We start from the raw sequence: 21,759 nt of genomic DNA, 5'->3' as shown, positions 1-21,759 counted from the left end.
ACTGCCAACCTGCAGAGAAAGAGAGGGGATGGAGGGACAAAGGCAGGGTTAAAGATAAAGAAACAGAATGAGAGAAAAGGGGAGGCAGGCAGTTAGAGAAAGAGAGAAGGAGTAAGTGACGAGCCTCTGGCTAAATGTTGCGGTTCCAGACACGGCACAGCAAATCTCCTTTTGTGTTCCCCTTTCTCTCCCGTGTTTGGGTTTTGTCTCGTCACATTATTGGTTTGGCTTGATTTGTTTTCCATTTAAGGGCTCTCTGCAAACTCCAGTCATTTTTCTTTTAGGATCTCGCATTCCCCGCCTCGCTCGTCCGTCTTTGCCAGCTCACCCCACATGCGAAATATCAGTTCTGTGACAGGCATACTCAAAAAGTGGCCCCATGTCCAGGACTCCCCCACCAGGCCCTTTGAGATGAGGAAGGACCAAAAGAATACAATCGACTGTCTTCAACACCGACTCAAGAACAGAGGCACCAATGCCATTTCAGATGTCTACCCAAGGTCCTTAGAGAACTGGACCGTTGATAGTTTTTTGAAGTCACCTCCTCACTGTATGTGCTCGGTCTCACCCTGCCTGAGCATTTAGCATTTGGCTGCTCAGTTCAGTAGCCTCCAAAGCAGTGTGCAGCAGGTTTCAACTTTAAATCTCACAAGATCTGAAAGGACTGGGACCGCTGTTAGTCTTCAAAGACTCTGCCTTATTTTTGTTCTCTTTTTCTTCTAAGACTAATCTTTATGGATGCAAGCTCATGGTACCTGAGTGAATGCATAATGGACCTTCTCTGTGGGCTGAAATGGATGCATATTGGTGCAACATTGAATCCCACCCAGCAGCTTTCATGTGTCAACAACAGTCAAAGCTTCACAAGATTCTTGAAATCCTGTGTGGACTGACCTATGCCAGCTCATCATACGTGCGTGTCAGAACCCATTCAACACACATGCACACTATATTTAATGCATGCACCTCACACATCCAGTACAGACTATGTCGTTCTTTCATCTCCCCACTTCATCCGCCTCCGCCTTTGATGTGGGATACCCTGGAGTCTGAGGAATACAGTCCTGGGGAATGAAACAGAGTGGATCTGTGCTCTTTCTCCTTGGAAGAGCTTTCCCATTGATCCCCCCTGCGTCTCTTGCTCTCCCCCAGCCTCTTCTGTTGCCTTCAATCACTCGCTCCATCACTCCATCACCTCCCTCACTCTTTAATATCCATCTGTCCTTCCACCAACATCAATTATAAACATCTTTTCTCCTCATCCAGGACGAAGGTCATTAATCCGTCCGCCGTACACATCGCTCTTTGTTCTTTCCACCACTCTTGCACCTCTAGCACCACAATAACAAGTTATCTGAGCCCTACAGCGCACTTAACTCATTTCATTAAAGAACCATTTAGAATGTTGCTCTAACCTCCGGTCAAGTGTGCTGCGGGGGTCTATTTCACGTTAGGCTCTAACTTGCTAAAGTGGAGGTTGATGTTAGCGCGGACAAACTGATTGTGCAAGGTGTTGGCTCGCTCACTCTATTTCTGACAAGTGGTATTTCCAAGAGGCCATTACAGCTATGTAACAAGCTGGAGAGGTGAAGTCAGTGGAGACTAATTTTATCAAGTGTAAAGTACTCACAGAGTACAGGAGCCCCGGTAGTTTAACTATAGTTTGGCAAGTGTTTCATTTATTGTGATGTTGTACAGTGGTTTGCAAAGTGGAGTCACGGAGCTAGACAATTAAATTAACAGGTGTGGTTCGATTTTTTTTTTTTTTGTTTCGTATGTAAAAAAAAAAAAAAAATAGGCATTAATCATTCTAATATATGTATTAAGTAAAACTGCCAAATATAATTGCAGTTAGACAAGTAATTTGAGTACTTGGAGAAGTTGTGAGGTGTTTTTCACAATAGTCTGACATGTTCATTTCATTTTTACTCACTGATCAGTGACAAAATTAGGGATGCAACGCCGTAATTTTGTTCATACCTATCACATTTACAGTTGGTATTGTTAAAGGCAAATAGGTCAACCACTTTTTAAGCGTCCAAGTAGTTTAGTCAAATTTAAAGGGGTTAAAATTTGAAAATAAACATATGAATAACTTGCACACATTCTTTTTTTGTGGACCCAGCATCACATTTCTGCTTTAGAATATATTAGAGGATTATGGCAAAAATGTCGAAGTGGTGTAACCATAAAACTTTGTACCAAATAATACAACTTGCTTAAAAATACACAATTCTCAATAAAACACCATATCAACTAGTTTGGCATGATCTTACATCAAAACCTTTTATATTAAATCATGTAATAGACTACAATTGTTCTAAATATTAAATTAGTCTGGGGAATTGTATAAATCAGGAACCATTTCATTTTTTTAAAGTAGTGAAATAATATAATAATAATAATTATAATAATAAAATAATAATAATAATATTATGATTATTATGATCATTATTGATGTAATTATTAGTATAAGTACACTTAAATACACTGTAGGTGGCTAAAATATTAAATATTTATAATTATTTTGTGGTTACACCATTTGACATTCAGTCTTGCTGAATTGTGCAAATGTCATTTCAAATGATAAAACCAACAAAAATACAAAATGTGTGTTTTAACAAACCTGATGCTGCTTTTAAAACATTTTTCAGATAGATATTTTTGAATTGCTGATCTTACCAGCCCTTATTAGTCACTGACCCATCTACAGTTGCTACTGTTAAGTGTATAAAGGCAAAACAAACAACTTTTCTCTGAAACAATTTCTTGGTCCAAATTGGTATCCAATAGGTTTCTTGGACAAAACATTTTATTTAGTGGTCCTTAACAAATAATTATTTCAAAAGCCCTTTTGTATCAATTTCAGATTTGCCAATTAAATGGCACGGAAGCACAATTCACTCAAAAACGTTTCCACTTGTGTAATTTCACAAACTGAGCCACACAATTTCAGAAGGTCGCCACTTCAGGGATGGAACGGCTAACACCTGCTTTAGCCCATGTTTGTTTATGTAGGCCACTCTAGCATAATTAGGATGATGTTAACGCTAATGGGGCTCATGGCTATTAAACATTATCAAGACGTGCACACACTTGCTTGCACATTTGTACCCACTCGGCACACACACAAGCTAACACCTGTATTCCCATAGATCTAGCAGCAACAAAACAATCTGACCTTTTCAGAATATCACAGCTTAATGACCGTATGGGAAATAAGGATGTTATTCTGTGCAGGTCTATTATTATTGCCTCTTGCTACTCATATCAGTATTTGACAGCGCTCATGTCCATGCATGTCTCCTCAGATCTCTCCATTCTCTTCCCTCCTTTTTCTCTTTTCCTTATTATCTCTCATCCATGCTGTCTTCTGTTCAATACTGCTGTTGTACATCTCAACATAAAACCCCATCCAGAGTCTTGCTAACACAGTGATTCATCTGCTTTCACCATATTTTACAGACATTAAATGTGGGAGGGGTGGCAGCAGTGAGTTGGGGGATGGGGTCAGCATAGCAATGCATACCCTCCAAACATGGTGAATAATTAAACAACAGAATCCCAGGGCATGGAGTGAAAATATTCACACATCTCTGTCTGCTGCTGCCGTTTGATTGGCATGTTATTAGGCAAGCTAATGTGAAAAGATGCTGCTGTTATTGCTGCTGTGTGCATTTGGGTGTACATGTGTTTTCCGAGTTGGGGTGTGTGTGCGTGTGCATCAATCACAAGCTACTTGTGATTATAAGTAACAGATATTAAGGTGTCAGAGCCCCTCTTGATGAATAAAAATGTTCTGCTTCTGTGAACACTGCAGATTAACACTGATAAACAGTCATTGCAAATCAAAAAACTACTAACAAATTAAATGGCGTACCGATACGCTGTTGTTCTTCTCAGGAAAACGCTTGTATTTGCAGTCCGTTTATAATAAAAACAAATTACGGGATTACCTTAAATGTAACATTTGATGCATTTACGTTTGGTCATAGTTTGTTTGGGGCGTAACTGTACAGACGACTCTCCTCTTTTTGTTATAAATTTCTACAAGACTAGACATTGCAAGACATATTGTTGACATAAAACCAATATTGTTAGTTTAGTTTATGATTGGACTCAAATGGACTCTTACAGCTACTTTTTGAATGTTCCAGGTAGTGGGGAATCATTTGAGGTGCTCATCAAAAAGTCTGCCTTTCACCTCCAGGATGGTAGGTCCAGTTCTGAGCCAGCAACACAAACCAAATGGAATCTTAATAACATTTACTGCTTTCTGTCTACACAGCTCTGCTTGGCATCACTGCCTCAACCTCATCAGACTATTGATCAGGCTATCAGACAGAGAAGAGTATTTTGAGCTGATCGATAAGCCTTTCTAGATGATATATATGCAGGCAAAATGCACTGTCCTGCCTAGCAACCCCTCTAAAGACTTATCAGAGTGTAAACCAGTAGAAAGAAAGACCCCACCCCACATGACCATTTTCCATGTTCTCCTTACAGCCAAACAACCCACCTCCAGTCTATTATCCCTGCTGGAACCCTTCACTTAAAAACAAGACAAAGGTAGCGTCTGAGTACTAGCTGGGAAATCTTTTTCAAAAAACACTGTCTCATAGCAGCATCCCCTCTAGGGACATTTTGAAATGTTTCAGACAAACCTTGCAAACATATCTTTTGTGTCAAAAGCAAAAGAGGAGCAGTATGTGAATCCTCCCCAAATGTGAAAGGTACAGCTGCGTAGCAAATCCCAACTGGCTGATTTTGGGAAGGGAATAATCAACAGACATCTCAAGTTAACAGAAGTGATTTCTGTTTTAAGGGATGATTCAGAGAGATATATGAAGGAACGGGTTTTGATCACAGTCATCATTTTGGTTACGGTTCCCAGTCGACAAAATACCCGTATTCGTTAAGCTCCGACGCTAACGATTATCTTATCAAACCTTTTATCTCTCTCTCTGTTTTTATTGCAAAGAGAAATGGAAAAGATAGAGGTTATAGGCTTCTCATTTTCAGCTGACTATCGCCGGTTAAAATGAGAGGCATCATTGGATGCAGATTAGATCAGCTGTAGCTAATTAATGTTAATTCCATAACAACTAAAATGAAAAGTTTGGCTCTGATCTGGTGAATGTGCTCTCTGCATTCACTGTCTATACTCAGTCAAAGATTGTTTGTGAGTGAAGAGGATCACTCTCTAATGCCACTGTTCGACCTCAAGTGGACTGTGTTTCTGTGGTTCACCAGGGACCAACAGAATGAGAACTCTACCTAGAAACTAACTTGACTCATTCTATATCAACATTTTAACCTGATCAGCATCATAGTACTCAATCAGGACCTTCAGTACTACAGCTGTTAACTGAATGTGTCAGATACATTTAATTATCATTTCATATTATATGCTGAGTATTCAATTTCAAGTTGTAGGTACAGGTTGTCAACATTGATTAGACTGCCACTAAAAACTGTGTTTCTGCCTTCTCAGCCAAGAAGAGCAAGAAGAGGTAATTAAACATCATCGAGTTGTAGTTTTTTCAGCCTTAAGTTATTTGCAAATGTTAAAAGGTAAACCCGACGAGACTGATAAGGACTCAATACTGAATTTGAATTGGAGAAAATGCTTTTGAAACTCTTCCCTACATGTGCACTATTGAAATATCTCACATAGCTTCAAGAAAATACTACAATATGACAAATATCTCTAAATGTTATTTTGTGAACATTTTAAATCAAGTAATTCATAACAAAAGCCATTTTTCCAGTTACCAGCCCATATGCTCTGATCTTTACAGCTACACAGAGCAAAATGTCATTTTAAGAAGTGCTTTTAAGTGGTTGACAATCTGTCACTGAAATCAGTTCCATTTTGTTAGTAGTCTGTAATTTCATTCAGAAAGAGAAGACTCTAACCTATTATTCCATTGTTACGACTATCATCCTTGAAACAAATAAGCACCAATCAGCTTCAAAGAAATCTACCACTCCATCCTCATAGCCTCCCTAATAATATACTGTTGACTCTGCAAGAGGTTCACATACTGACATTACAACTTCATGTTGAGGGCATTGTATGTATGTCTTGATTAAACTCACATACTTAAAGGCTCCTATATGTTGTTGGTTTGGTTACAGACAGATTTAGATGGAGTTGATTGTACGCTTATACAAATATGTCAGTGGTAAAACACATCATGTCAAGATAAAGGCTTACCGAAAAAGAAAAAGGTGGACTAGACAGAAGGTGCCACAGGGGTAAAATGCTGACCCAACACCACAGCGACCCAGTAGAATAACCAGTAGCAACACCTCTGAATCAGTGGTGGACTCTAATGCGTATAATTGGCTGTGTCATCAGTGGGAATCCTGCTGTAGGGAATCCTGCTGGTTGATGGGGACTGAATGCCTGCAGGGGGTGATAGTGTTGACCCCTAAAGACAATTGTGTCAAAGCTGGTGACACGTGTATGAGGGAAGGCATGTGGCTGTCCACACCATCTCCCCTGCTAACAACAGTGGTTGGACAATAGTATGAGGGAGCAGGTGTTATCATCAGTGACTTCTTTCTTTGACCGATACCCTTAATATATGAAGGCTAGCTCATGAGCCTACCTGGATGTGTATCTATAACTGAGCCATAACTATAGATACATTTTTTTCAGTTAGTGGTAAAAGTGAAAAGCTTGATTACATTGGTGTCCTCTTCTATTCCACCCTTGCACCTAAATTGACCACAGATTCAGTTGTAACATGGACATTCACTATTGATCTTGCTTGCAGTATGTGTGACAGAACAGTCTCAACTTAAAGGTTTGGTAGGAAGCATATCTGACCTTTAAGCCAGATGTCACGGTTTTCTCCGCAAATGGAGTGCTCTTATGTGCTATCATGCAAACTTAGGTAATGTTGTAACATTTGGTAGTAATACCAGTCTCAAGAGTGGTCTTAGGTGGGAGATATGAATGGCCTCCTTGATCATATCTTGCCTATCTGTGGACTCCCTTATGTACAACTTTAACCCCTTCCTATCATTACTTCCCAATTAGAAATGTCCACAGCACCTTTAACCACCAACAGCCCCGATAAACAGAATCTATGCTAGCTGCAGCTGCTATATGCCAAACCTAAACATGTTGAGTCATTGGACTGATAAGACTGTATAATATTTTTGAAGATGTAATGGCGTGTTTACTCCATTTGACAGCTTGTCAGATACATTTAGACATTTTAATTGGTTATAGCGTCACTTGAGGAGATCTTCATACTTCACAACTGTAGTTCAAATGAACATGTTTCATCTCTTGATTTGATGATATAGGGGTATGTGCAGCATGTGAAACATGTATAATCAGTCCAATTATTTTCCAAGTATAAGGTCAGTCCAATTACTCTTTTCCAATATAGTCCAGACTACTGAGTTGCAGGGTCTCTGTCTTCCAGCTAGTGCTACAAAACTCTCCAAAGCCAATTACAAGTGAAGCTCTTATCAGCCTGTTGAGATCAAACTAACTCAGGAAGACAGAAACAGTTTAGATTTCCTTGAGGTATAAAATGAATGGGATTTAACCAGATCTGAGCAATTATAGGTTTTTTTCAGTCACAGGAAGCTGTGTCTTTAAATGGCTTTCAAACACATCCCTCTTAGTGTCTTAACCTTCTCACTTGTATTACTAGAAGTGGACTGAGTCGGAAACTTTGACAATCCCGGAATCATGCGTCGTCTCACCTCATGTAACAGGAAGGCCCCCTCTCATCCTTTTGAAGCAATCTTGCAGAAAGCATAGATAGAAGAGGGACATTATCCACCCGCATCAGAGAGGGATGACTTGCCATTTCCACTTTAGATGCAGCCAATCTGCGGGATGCCATTTCAACATTTTCTATATGTACCGCCACAGATAAATGGCAATCAGAGGAAGGGCGGCGATCTTGATGAGGTACTTAGACTACCAAAAGGGGTGTGTTTGCATGTGACGGTGCTTGTGTGAAGGAAGGAGGTGGAAAGACCCAAAAATGTCAACAATGTGTGTATGTGTGTGTTTGTATAGCTTGCAACTTCAAAGATCAACAGCTGTCTGGAAACTTTTGGCAAATGTCTCATCTCGGCCCCCCTTTTCAGTTTTTTGTCATTTGTTTCTCCCGTTCTACATTTTCCTTTGTAAGTGTGTCTGAAATGTATGTTGTGTCCAAAAAGGATTGGGGCAAAAAAGCTTTCAGTCTACTTGTTTAAAAGGAATCAATAGCTCTGTCTCTCTCCTTAACTGCTTCAAAGAATTAACCCGTACTGATGCAATAATACACCAAAGTTGGAGGAAGCATCTGTGTTATTGAGTTATTGTTTGAGAGCCTGTCTGAGTTTAAAATAAGGAGTTTGTGTAAATGTATGTGGACGTACAGTGCTGGTGTGCCTTAAGGCTTATTGCCTCTCAAGATTTGACTTAATCACCACCATCAGTTCTTCTTTTTTTCCTGGTGAATTTTTCATTTTTAACGCCGTCGTCCTGTCTCGCAAATTTCACGCTGTCAGCTCCAGTGAGGCTTTGCGGCCGGCGCTTGACACATTGACAACATTGACCACAGGCCTTAATGAAAAATCGTGGCGTCTGCTCTCTCTCTATCTCTGTCTCTCTCTCTCTCCGATATGACCTGTTTATCCCCCCACCGTAGATGGCAGTGGCCTAGAATCCACCATCCTAAATCAATGGCCCCGAACAGAGAAAGCATCCCAAATGATAAATTCAATCCTAACTGCACTCCCCTGTTGCCCCCACTGTAAAGAAGAAGAGCGAGGAAAAGGAGAGGGAGGGGTGGGAGAAGGGTGTGAAAAATCAAAATCAATAGGTTTTTCATTACTGTTTTGATTCATGAGTCTTTTCTGATTATTTTTCCACTGGATCTGTGGACAAAGGAAAATGCTGGGGGTTTTTTGTGTGTTTTTTTTAATAATTATTTCATTTTATTTATTTTTTTTGTCCGTTCTTCTTGGAGCCAAATTACCAGCCGTCTCCTGTGAATGAAAATAATAATCAAGGGGCGTCCCGCGATGTTTTGATTCATCTATCTGCACTCTCTCCACCTCTAGCGCCGCAGGTAAGATTGATTGGTCAGATCGATGGCGCCAGAGCTAATTGGACAAAAGTAATAAATATTTAGCCTATTTTTTTTTGTTGGATGTGGTGGAGGGGAGAGGGTTGGGCTGGGGTGGGGGGGCGTATAACACGAATGCAACAGAGCATTTCCATCATTATTGTTATTCTAGCGAGCGCGGCCAGGCAGATTGCTTGATTAGACCATGGTGGACTGAAGGTCAGAGGAATCCATACTTGGCCGGGGGTTTTGTTTGCAGACAACTCGAGGCAGCACCAATTTACTTTGAACTCACAGTTTCCAATAAAGGCAAACAGTTGTTGTTTACTGTTACCTAACACCTTCCTGCCTTCCAAAATGACCCATATGTTCATTAACCATGACCATATCTTTCTCATCTACTGCCTCTACGGTTTAAATTAGCTCTGGTTTACACCGTTAAAGAAGGAATATTGATTATTGATAGGAGACTGACTGTAAAGCACAGTTTCCAGTCTCAGGGTCAAACACTTCTTATCCCCAGCTATAAATCCAGCCTTCCTTCCTAATGGATATCACATTGCTACGTCATTCTATTTCCACCTTTCCTTTTTGAGAGAGGATGGACAGAATTCACATGACCACAGGAGGGAGGTCCTTTGTTAGGAAGATGTCAGCACTGGTTCTTTTAAGCAGCTCTTTAACAGTAGCAGAAACTTTATATTGAGCATCAGACAACAACATAACGAAATTTGGATAGCGTTCCACGAGGCATAAAAACAGTTAAGACAATTAAAATCAATTTAAGACATAAATGAAACATTGATAATCTATAAGAGCAATGCGATATGCAATATAAAAAGGTGCAAACAGCATCAATGCTTCTTGTAACAGTAGGCCATATGTAAACAATTGAAACAATTTAAGGCACACAGGTTATATAATTACACAAATAGAGCAATGGTAATGGTAAGGACAGTCTTGCATACACTCTGGAATTAAATACAAGTCATATACTACTGTTTTTATTTATGTTCTAATCCATTGACAATATATGCCATATATATTTTACTGCTCCAATACATGGCTGCTGCCTATTTCCGAAATCCCACCAAAATCTCTTAGATTGAATTCTTGGCAGACGTTGTATTCCATTTATTTCAATAAGTTATAACATGAACTTTGTTAGTGATAGATATGTAATCGCCGTGAACAACCCATCACTTTTATCTTCGTGCTAAAGGTGCGATGTTGTCACCTGTTATAGCAGTTGCAAGCTGTGAATCTTGACTCTGAGTCCTCAAAGATCCATTCAAAGTGTAGAGATGTTCTCTGATTTTTAAGGAGATGATTCCGTTGAAGCCAACTAAAGAAAGAAAGCCCTCCAGACGTGTCTTCTTTGGTTTAATAAACACATTCTCTCTCTATTTTTTCCTCCTCCTGTCCTCTTCCTCTTCCTGTTAGTGTGTGTTGCATTGCAGCATTAGATGAGGTTTTTTTTGCCTCAACCGGAGCAGCAGGTGTTTGCTGGGAGAAACAGTGACACATGGATGCGCCCTGTCAGACTACTCATTAGAGACTCTGCACCTCCTTTGTCTCCTCATTTAGAGGCGAGAGGAGTGCACATACGCACAAACACATGCAAGCACGCATACGAGCACAACAAGCAGCAGGTGGCCACTACAAACTGGACACATCAGAGCAGGTAAAGGCTACACCACACCACCAAATAGGATGGATATAGGAAGGAGAAAGAAGTAGAAAGTACTACTGGAGTATTAGAATATTGGTTACATTTTTTTTTTTCTCGCAACTTCAGCACCACTCTTTCTGACATTCATAGGAGTAAGGTGAATCTGTTGATGATAAAGTCGAATTAAAATATGACAAGAGTGACTGTGACAGTGGCGGCATACACAAAACTCCAGAGAGCACAAAACATATGGTAGATGTTTCGCATGAGAGGGGTGTTAATGGATAAGAATTAGTTCACTGTGAAAACACGAGCGAGATGTGCAGTGACGATGCTTGCTGCATGCCTAATTTCATGTGCACCCTAATTGAGATATACAGTACTAATAAATTCAGGTGGTTGTTAGGGTGTCTTTTTACCTTTTAGGTCAGACACCTTATGCAACACAACACTAATATTTAGTCAAATCAAAGATGCTATTATGCACACACCTATGTATTCTCTTTAAACTGAATGGTTAACTATTTTATCCATCATTTGCATGGGTGCTGCTAGGGATTTTGGGTCCCCTGAAAAGATATCACATTGGGCCCCCCACCACCACACCAACTATGCACATTTCCTGTAATCACACCTCTACCTGTGAAGGCTTGCAACTCTCTCTAGTCCAGTACTAACTGTCATATCTACTGACATTGAGCTGTGAAAATAGGAGACAGGACTGAACCATTCCATATAAATAGAGGGGTTGTATGGGCGATAAAGAGGAAACAAGACAAATAAAGTGTTTAATAGAGTACATTTTAAATCAAATATTTTATTAATGACTCTTGATGATTATAAGTTAATTAGAAAATACAGAAAACAAAACTCATGTTCTAATCATTTTCACCCCCTTCCAGCGCCCCCTGATCATTTGATATATATTTTAGTGGAAGTTATCAAATGCAGCATTTGTGAAAGCCTCAGGAGCTTAATTAGAACCTATAGTTCTGTAGGTTGACAGGGTTTGATGCATTAGGTAAATGAACAGTGTTAGAATGAGACCTGTGGGACCTTCATCATATCAAGGATGGACCACAGTAACAAGAGAATACCTCATAATGAATAGACCCATTAAAAAAAGTTTTATGTTTGTCGCATCAACTTCAGCTGCTAGCCCAATCAGAATAGAAATAAAGCTCAAATATATAATATTATATGTATAATATATATATATGTATATATATATATATATATATATATATATATATATATATATATATATATATATATAATATAACATTAAGTTGATGAAAGTTTCTCTTATTGAGAGCAGCAATAAAGATGAATAGCATTTGGAGTCATGTCCTTGTTGTGCTATGGTTTGTCAGTATGCAGCCGTCTAGCAGGCTGAATGACAAATACCCTTGACCGACTGGTAACACCCTATATTTGTTATTCATGAAAACACTGTTTTATTATTTAAAAAGTTTTAAAAAAATCATATCTCTCCATTTACATGAAAAGAAATCTCTTGCATTCACATTTGCTCTTTCATGAAGTTTAAAGACTTTAAAGAGACTATTATGTGGAATTATGTCCAAAATGAATGCAGTAGAGGCAGAGATACTGGTTCCTACATTTCCCATCTTGCAGATTGATTGAGACATTTTTGACCACATCTGCTGCTAAACAGTGCCATAGCACTAATACTTAATTTGCTACATATGCTTACTGTTAAATAGTCCAACTTAAGGGTTTTGTTGAGACTGTAGAAAGAACAGATGACCTTATACAACACTTTCTACAGGCTGAGTGCTTCCTCTGACTAGTAAATAGTCACAGTGTTTGTCTCTACTTGCTTCTCCCCCTTTCAAACTCCTCTCTCCTAATATGCATTCACACATATTAACATGCTCAACTTCAGCTACCATTAACTATTCTCTCTCTTTTCACCCAACATGGCTAAACTATCCTCTATCACAACATGGCTCCCTCTCTCACTCTCCCTCCCTGTTTGTCGGCCATTTTAGAAATCTTTCCTCCTCTTCCTCCACAGCTGTCTCTCTCGCCCAGCTTGTGCAAGGCTCCGGTGCTACACTGTTAATAAACACAGGAAAGAAGAAGGGGGGGAAAAAAGACAGCGAAAGACAGCGCCAACTTTTTTTTCTTCTCTTCGCCATCCACTGTGCACACTTTCCTATCCTCTGTTACTCCCTGCCTCCGTACCCTGTTGTCTTTCTTCACCACCACCACACACCCCCCCCCCCCCCCCCCCTCCGGCGCACAACCTCCTTATAGCCCTCCTTGCCATGCTGCGATAATTAGTCAGCGCTAAAATAATACAGCCTCCAGAAAACAACAAGAGCTGAGCAGAGGGCTTAGCTCCGCTGGGAGGGAAGAAGGAGAGGAGGGAGGGAAGGAGGGATGTTGAGAGCCAGAGAGAGAGAGAGTGAGTGAGGGGAAATGGTAGAGAGAGGGAGGACAGTCGTGTCAGCCGATTTCAAATGGTTACCAGCGGATTGTAAGATAATGAAAGTGTCAGTGGCTGAGCGAACGTGTATGTGTGTGTGTGTGTGTGTGTGTGTGTGTGTGTGTGTATGTATGACTTCACTCAGGGACACACACCAGACTTAAGACCAGTTGATTGGGGACAGCTTGTGCAATCGGGGACAAAAGCTGAGTCCCAAATTTATTAAAATGCTGATTTTTGGGTCAGTGGTTATGGTTGGGGTGAAGTCTCCAGGAGATGAATGTCAGTCTATGTAAATTCCCCAAAAGTGACTTGGGTTTAAATGTGTGTGTGTGTGTATACGCAGAAAAAGGCTGCACATCTCCATTTTTTATCTGGCTCTTCCTTGTGTATGACTAAGAGTGTGTGCGGTCCTGTTGCTGTGAATGTTGTTGGGTGGCCTGTTGGCCCTGCAGCCATCACAGCTCTGCTTTCTATCCTCTCTGACTGGAGCAGACCTAGAGAGAGATGTTTGTAGGGCATGAAAAAATGTGTGTGTGTGTCTGTGTTTGTGTGTGTGTGTATGTGCTTCAGTATACCAGTGTGCTCCAAAAACCTCATACTGTGCACAACTGTGTCCATTCATGATTGTAAAGGCAGCACTGAAACTTGAAATTTGTCAACATTTAGTGGACCCAAGATTGAATATTTAAGTTATTTTCAAAAAGTGCTTCTTGCTTCTCAAATGTGAGGATTTGCAAAAGTCTTAAATCTAGTTTTTGATATTCATGGTCTAAAATGTCTTTAAAATGTGTGGAATTGTAGGAGTGAAGGCATTAAATCTGACTTGAGCTGGAGCAGGGTGAACGAGCGTAATTATATTTGTTCAGTTTGTTATTTGTCATTATCATTATTTTCTGATTATTTTACATAACCAACCAATCAACTCATTAATTAAAGTAAAAATAATAATCAGCAGTTGGAACTGTAATGAAACCAATCATTAGTTGCAGTCCAACATGAATATTTTTTAAATGAGCTCCATCTCAACCCACTACAACAGTAAAATATTGCTTTTGCATTACAGTATGTCTCAGCAGTGGCATTAGTTTTTCCTTAAAGACATATTAAACAGGTCTTAAATGTGATTACATTTGTTCTTAAAAATGTGCAGATACACTGATTTGAATAGTTTTTGTGTTTTGGACTGCTTGCTGGTCAAAACAAGCAATTTGTGGATAACATTTGTAGTCTGAGAAGTTGTGATTGAAATTTTCCACTCTTTTTGGACATTTTATAGATAAAATCAGAGGCACGCAACTGTGTTGAGGAGCAAAACGTGACTGAATCATATTCATGTGGAAACAAAAACAAAATAGAGTGCTCTGATGCTGGCGAGCCTCTCAGGATTTAGCTCTGCAAAATTTTATTCACAAAGCACGTACAAGATGGTGAGGGGCATCGTGGAAACACATCTGTCAAAGCCGAAATATGAAAAAAGGTCTGTCTTGCTTTTGAGTCGGTTGTCAATAAAACAGGAGAGCCGCGTGTCTTTTATATCTAAGAAACTCGTGTAGAAACTTGAAAACTTCAAAAGAAGTGTGGGGAATGGGAAAGGAAATTTTGCAGTTCATGTTTTTGTAAGTGCTATTTTTCACATTAAGCAAGAGGGTTGGGGGGATTTAAATCTATTTCAGCTTCCAAAAAGGGACATGTCAGAAAAAATTGGAAACCACTGGATGAAAAGATCAATCAAATCAAGAATAATTAAATACCACATTAATAGCAAATATGTTCTAAATTGCAGTCCTAGATGTATGTAAATCTGTGTATGCATTTAAATTGTAGTGGTTTTGAAATGTTGGGTTTTGTGTGTGGAGTGTAGATACATTAGCTGTACACACATATAGCCTGTGTTTTTGTGTTTGTGTACTTATGTTACAGGGAAGACAGACAGCCACAGGGTTCAGAGCAGCTCACTGTGGTTTCATTACTCTATGCTAATCACAGCCAACGCCCATCATTTCTCATTCACCACTGGGCTTATTGGAGCCCAGCCAAGTCATAACTCCTGTGTTACAGTTCAAACATGAAATCACTCAGTGTACACGGAGAGCACATTCTTTTTAGGCTGAAACTCCAAATACTGTTGAGGCAAAGTTTCTTTGACAGGGAAATGTGAGGTATTTCTTTTGCTGATGTAGAGAAGTGGTGGTTCTACTAACAGTATAGCCAACACAAAGTTTGTCACTTCACTGAACTGCAGGCAAATAGAACTGCAGTGGCTTTACAGATTAACATTTCAAAGGGGTGACAGCCACGGGTGCAAGTACTGGTGCCAATGTTAAACATGACTTCACCATCATGTTTTACACTGCTAGTAAAAATGTATTTTTTTTTTCTCAGTTCATGTTTCTTTCATCAATCAATCAGTATGTGACATTTAATTTATATGCCTTCATGCCATCAAACTTGGTTTGAAGAACAAAATTATATTCATGCTCTCTTAAGGTGGTATTTATTTAACAGAGGTGTCTTTATTTGACATTAAATTATAAGCTGCAGGTTATTTTCACTGCAGTTTCTTCAAAACAAACATCAACAAATAAAATGTCACAGAAGAGAAACAGATAAATGCCATTTTTATAAAATGTTATATAAAGACCAAATATACTTTGGAATGAACATCTTCCATTGAAGTGTTGTTATTATACTGTAACTCCTTTTATTGCTCTGTTTTACAGCTGGGACAACTTACATCTTCGGACGAGGAGGAGCCCTCATCACATATACCTGGCCACCCAATGACCGGCCGAGCACACGGGCAGACCGGCTGGCAGTGGGCTTCAGCACGCAGCTGAAGGAAGCCATTCTGGTCAGGGTAGAGAGCGCCAAGGGACTTGGAGATTACCTGGAGCTGCACATAGTAAGATATTCTACCTTGTGGCTATTGGGTGTGGGGGTGGATTTGATGGAGAAATGGCAAAATAATTTACTCTACGTATGGACAGATGACTCACTGGGGAAACCCCAGGAAGAGAAAGGAGGGATATGGATGTAGGTGCACATGGTACTATCAGCCACTAGGGGGAATAGACAAGAGGAGGTGGAAATGGCAAGAGAAAAAGGAAAACAAAAAAAGAGAGAGGTGCTGGGTGGTGTGAATGCCAAGTGACCGGGAGAGGACTTGAGACCATTTAGACATTGTGTACACTGGAGAACAAGAGGGAGGGAGGGAGGGATTGAGGGAGAAAGGGAGGGAGGGGATAGGTAAGTTAATGAGGCAACAGAAAGGAGTGATGTCCAAGTAGGATGAAGGATGTCCTGTAGCAGGGGACTGGGCATAAACCAGGACCTTACATATAGTAAGAGGGGTTATAGGTGGGAAGAGAAGAGTAACTGAGTCAATGAATAGAGGCAAATAATGAGTCATTAGTGTTTTATATTGGTTATAGCTGCCAGCTTGATGAATAACAGCTTGATATTTATGCTTAGTCATGACCCTTCTGGATCCTTAAGACCCTTTGCCGTGACTCTAAGTTGGAGGTAGACTAGATTTGTGAGGTTTAAAGGATAGATCCAATTTATGGTGTAATTTAGGTCTTTCTTAGTTTTGACCATCATTTCTATCAGTTATGAAAACCCACTAAGGCAGTTTCTTAGATCTGTAGTCATCATTTTTAAAGATATTGCAGTCCAGTCTAACTGCCCATGTTTCTGTCTATCAGACAAGTTATAAACAAAGGTAAAACAGAGAGTTAGTACATCTAGTTGTTTGTATTACTGCCTCATTGCACAGGAAAAGCATGTGTGCACACAACCAAGCCAAATACAGTACTGCATGTCAAATGGAATAACGTCAGGCTGTAAACTGTGATGTGATGGATGCTTATAGCAGACAGTGATGTCACTATTGGTTGCCTCTTGCTTTGTGTGACATCCTAGTGTTCCTGCCAAGTTCCCCTATCTTTACAATTAACTCCATGAGTACAGTGTGATAGGAATGATGGTCCAAAATATGAAAGTAAGACCTAAATTGTAAAAACCAGAATTATCCTTCTAGGTTGGACTATACTTCAGATTATTAAGAAATATGAAGACAGACAGTATGTAATAATTGGTCATGTCACATTTTATTCAGATTTAGCTCACAGTAAGCTTTGTTTAATTCAGGATATGGTATGGTTCAAGCTTTTTTGAGTGTGAGGGAATCATGTGTGAGAGAGATTCAGAGAGACGCAGCATGTGCAGAATATGACTAATCACCCACCAGCATCTCTTTTTATCTCTTGTCAAACTAGTATTAGCCTCGTCTCTGCCCTCATTGCTCTCATATGTTAGGCTTAAAGGTCATTCAAAACCACCTCTAATGATAACTTGAAATGGCAATTAAGGGACAAAGGGCATTTAAAAATGCTTTTACACAGTCTCTAATTGTCTCGTTGACCTCGTGCTTTCTCTAGCCCAAATTACATTCCGAGCTCATATTCATTTTAATGGAGGGTTTTCTGTTAATTACCAGCCATGACCACACCTGGAGACTGTGATCCACTCATCATGTTGCCGCAGCCACACAATGAAACACACAGTGTACATAGTCAGGTTTAGGTCTACAGTGTTTCACTGTACCAGCTGGTGGGAAAGATGTCCTGCTGTTCCCTTACGCTCTCTTAAAATACCCAGTGATAAGACACTATCACTGTTATCTACACTTATCTACACTGCCCCATCTGCACACCCCAGTCTGTGTGTGTGCGTGTGCGTGCCATCACACCACTCCAGCATCCTCGTGACCCCAATTTGTTTGGGTTGCCCGTGCCTGGGAGCGACAGGAACATAGTTGACCCCGGGTCACTTCTCATCCAGTGCTCCGTAAACCGAGAGGGACAGAGGAAGGGATGATGAGGGAAAAAGGGGAGGGATAGGTGAAAGAGTAGAGGGATGGGGAGGGCTGACAGACAGACCAAGTAGGTCAAGGCCAATTTGAATGCTCTTAACATCAGTGATAAATAATGATAATGACCGTAATGATGAAAGATTACAGTTGTAAATGCAATGGACACAACAAGTGATGCTGGAGTTGAAGTGCTAATGTATCCAGCAGAGTTCAGCTGCAGCAACTTTGAACTTTAAAGGGTCAATTTCTGTTATTTTAGTCATATTTCTGTTGCTTTTTAATATTCAGAAGCTTGTTTAGAGAGTCACATATGGCCTATCCAATGAACCATATACTGTAACTATCAGTAGAATATCATAGAATCAGTAATTGTTGTAGAAGCACTTTGAATCAAAGTGTGTGGTCTGTGAGTTATCCTGACTAACCAGACACAGTTTATGAGATGCCACTGTTCCTAATGCTGTGAGCACCACATCTAAACTCTATTTGTCTCAATTGTACTGGGGTGTTGCCAGAAATCTCAAAGGCAGATACTGTATCTCAAAACCTCAGGAAATGAAACCAAAACTATCTGCATGGCTAGATACGACTAGAGCCTGGCGAGATAATGTCTTTTTCTTTAATTTAGGTGAACTGATCCTTTAACTGAGAGTTTTTCAGTGAACCATGGTACATTCATTTTTCATTTGAACCCGAAGGAAAGTCTTCTCCTAGTTTATCTCTGCCTGTCGCTCATGTTCCCTCATCACTCATTCTTTTGCTTCTGCTCTTCTCTCAGGTGCATATTCTCTATCTAACTTCTGTGTCTTTCATTTACTCCCTCCATTCCCCTATGTCTGGCCCCCCGTTCATTCTCTCTCTCTCTCTCTCTCTCCCCCCTGCACACACACCAGTGCCTCCGACACACTACCCCGGCTCTTCTGCTCCCATTGCAATTACATTTCATTTGCTGCCGTTCCTCCCGAGTCGCTCCCCTAAATGACTCTGTTCAGCCATGGTGGGTGTTTTGGTCCTGTTAATTATGCCCGTCTCTCTTTGAGGGGAGAAGTACAGGCAAATTAGACCTGAGAACCCAGGAGCCGTGGCCCCATATCATCCCACCTGATGGGGGCCTTACGGACCCAATCAAACCATAAAACAGCTCAACGTTCAAACAGTGATGGTGGCCTTGAGGTCCAATACCTGGGGTCTTACTGCTCAGCTTTGGCTAGTGGTTCAAAAATAGCATTTCACTTTTTTTCATTCCAGGTTAGCTTGTTCTATTGATTTCAACTGAGATCCAATAAAAAGCATGTTTTATTTTCTCATGAAGTGATTGATTGATGTTAAGTCAAGGTCTTTCTTAGCCTGTATCACTGATTCAGAAGCATACAAGCCCATATCACAACCATGTCTTGCCTTTACAGCATATGATACATCACTGATGGATATCCGTCTCTTAAAATACCAGCAGTGGAGCGCACGGCTGATAATAACCTACCACCAAAATGAGCATTATTCCTTATCTCTCACAAGCCACCCCATCTCTAAAACTATTACAGTATATTATTCCCTTCCTCCCTCACCACGCCTCCTCTTCTTTCATGCCACATTCCCCCTTCATTTCTGTCCATTTACCTGACAGAGGGCAGGTCATCACTCACTGCATCTACCTGACATCCTGTCATCAAGCCTGGAGGTAGGAGACATAGTGGAAGTTGGTGGGGTAAGGTGAATCTGCTGACTGTGGCTGACTTAAAAAAAAAAAAAAAGGACATACCATATCCTCACAAGACCTTGTTTCTTCCTCTTCCCCTAATTATTTACCGTGGGTGTGTCTGAAAGTGCTGCAAACTTTCTCCGTTGACATTTTGAGAGTTCTAGATGAAAAAGCTTTGAAATTCATTATCTGGAAAATGCCATAGGAATGAATCATTGCCGAGCAGACTAAACATGACTGCGCATATTGCTGTTGCGGTGCAGCATTGCTCATACGTCTAAAAAGATTCTCTTGTCATCTCAGGTCAGGGGATATCAAGTAGTAATAACGCAAAAACAGCTGGACTTGCTGTCTGGCCTTGAAGAAAATTTGCTTTTCATCTAGCAGACTTCATCAGCTGGACGGACTGGTGGGGAGTTCCTCTGTATTTAATCACCCGGAGAAGTTAAATACCACAGAAGTCCCCAAGAGTCAGTAGAACTAATTAAGCCTTTTGGATGAATGGTGAAACATTTTTAAGAATACTCAGTAAGTCCAGTCGCTTTTTACACACTAGATGAACATGCTAGTAGCTTGTAGCTCGATTTGTAACCCCCAATGTCTGCATTAAGTTTGAATTAGCAACTGTTTTTGAGGCACATAGTTAATGTTTAGGTTTTGCATCATTTGTCTCAATGGTCTATCCAGCTGTTGTTGCTGAAGAAGGTTTGAAAGCTCCAGGAAGAGCTCAGTACGTTAGCAAATACCCGTTGTTTTCACCACACACAACATGAATTAAATAGGAAGAGACACAGTCACTATTATTTTCGTGAGCATTTTCTGTTTTCTAAGATTCCATGTCCCCCAGTCCCCACTATGTCTTTCACAGGACGTTTCTCTATGGTCGTGTAGGAGAGCAGGACATCATTTTTTTCCCCAATATTCATGACATTTCTACCATCAGGGCCTGGGGTGTGAGAGTCAGGGAATGAAGGGTGCAGACAGATATGGAATCAGGCTGATAGCTAAATCTCCCATCTATGGCTGCTGGAAAAGTTAGATGTCCTTGCAAGACCTTGGAACTCAGTCACAAAAAAAATCTAGCTATAATATATATATATATATATATATATATATATATATATATATGTGTGTGTTCTGAAAAGCAGGTCAAATTTTCTACCACGCCACAATTTGCTATCATTATCCAAAAAAACAGACGTCTACTACTTTATAGACCTACTGTATGTGCTGATAAACTAGCCCAGTTGAAATCACTTGCTACAGCAAAAACTGGGTCCAGGTGCAAGAATTCCTAGTTGTTGATCATGTTGTAGATGGCTATGTGCAGCTGAGAATGTCATTAGACATTAGTGTTGAAATGTATGAACCTCCAGAACAAGTGAACAATTCCAACAATGCTGTTTTTTAGTCAGTTGTCAAAAAGATACTCCTCCTGCCTTAGCCTTACCACACTAAATGTAAAAGCTGTGGTTGTGTTTGGTGTCTCGGTGTATTTCCTCTCAGTCATATCTCAATGCAAACAAGAGAACAACATTGTTTACTTTTGTGCTGATTTTGATAGTCTCAGTCTGAGTTTGTCCATGTTTCCCTGTACACAAACATTGACAATTTGAAAACCAAGCATGCGAGCAGCGTCGCCTTCCATTTCAGTCCTGCTAGAACGGCTTGTCTTTCTCCAGCTTCATGCTCCACTGTCCCTGCTCAGGTGACAGCACCCAGTCTGGTAAACAAAACCACTGAGGTAAACTCATTCTCTGAGACTTTTTCTGCATGTCTTGCTCCCCTTGTCCAAAAGTATTCGTCAATCACCACATGAAAGTAGCTTGTGTATCTTGAGCTTTATGTGCTCATCAGAAACAAATGAAACTTACCATGCAGGCTCTTTAATCTGAGCTGAAGTAATATTGCTTGTTAAAATATGAAGACTCATGTAGCTGTTTTCACTCAAAGCAATAAAGGTGC

The 21,759-nt window shown here is 40.2% G+C and overlaps 1 protein-coding gene across 16 annotated transcripts in view; it reads left to right on the top strand.

Annotated features, from left to right (window-relative positions):
* Positions 1-21,759, top strand: part of nrxn2b (neurexin 2b) — a 592,634-nt gene that overhangs the window by 468,693 nt on the left and 102,182 nt on the right. For all 16 annotated transcript variants that reach the window (XM_053343297.1, XM_053343296.1, XM_053343295.1 and 13 more), the window contains one exon: positions 15,943-16,124. In XM_053343297.1, the coding sequence (XP_053199272.1) occupies positions 15,943-16,124 (182 nt within the window). The remainder of the gene's footprint in view (positions 1-15,942; positions 16,125-21,759) is intronic.

Source organism: Scomber japonicus, chromosome 22, assembly GCF_027409825.1.
Source record: "Scomber japonicus isolate fScoJap1 chromosome 22, fScoJap1.pri, whole genome shotgun sequence".
Taxonomy (NCBI): Eukaryota; Metazoa; Chordata; class Actinopteri; order Scombriformes; family Scombridae; genus Scomber; species Scomber japonicus.
Note: the sequence above shows the minus strand (reverse complement) of the source record. Positions and strands in the feature narration are given on the sequence as shown.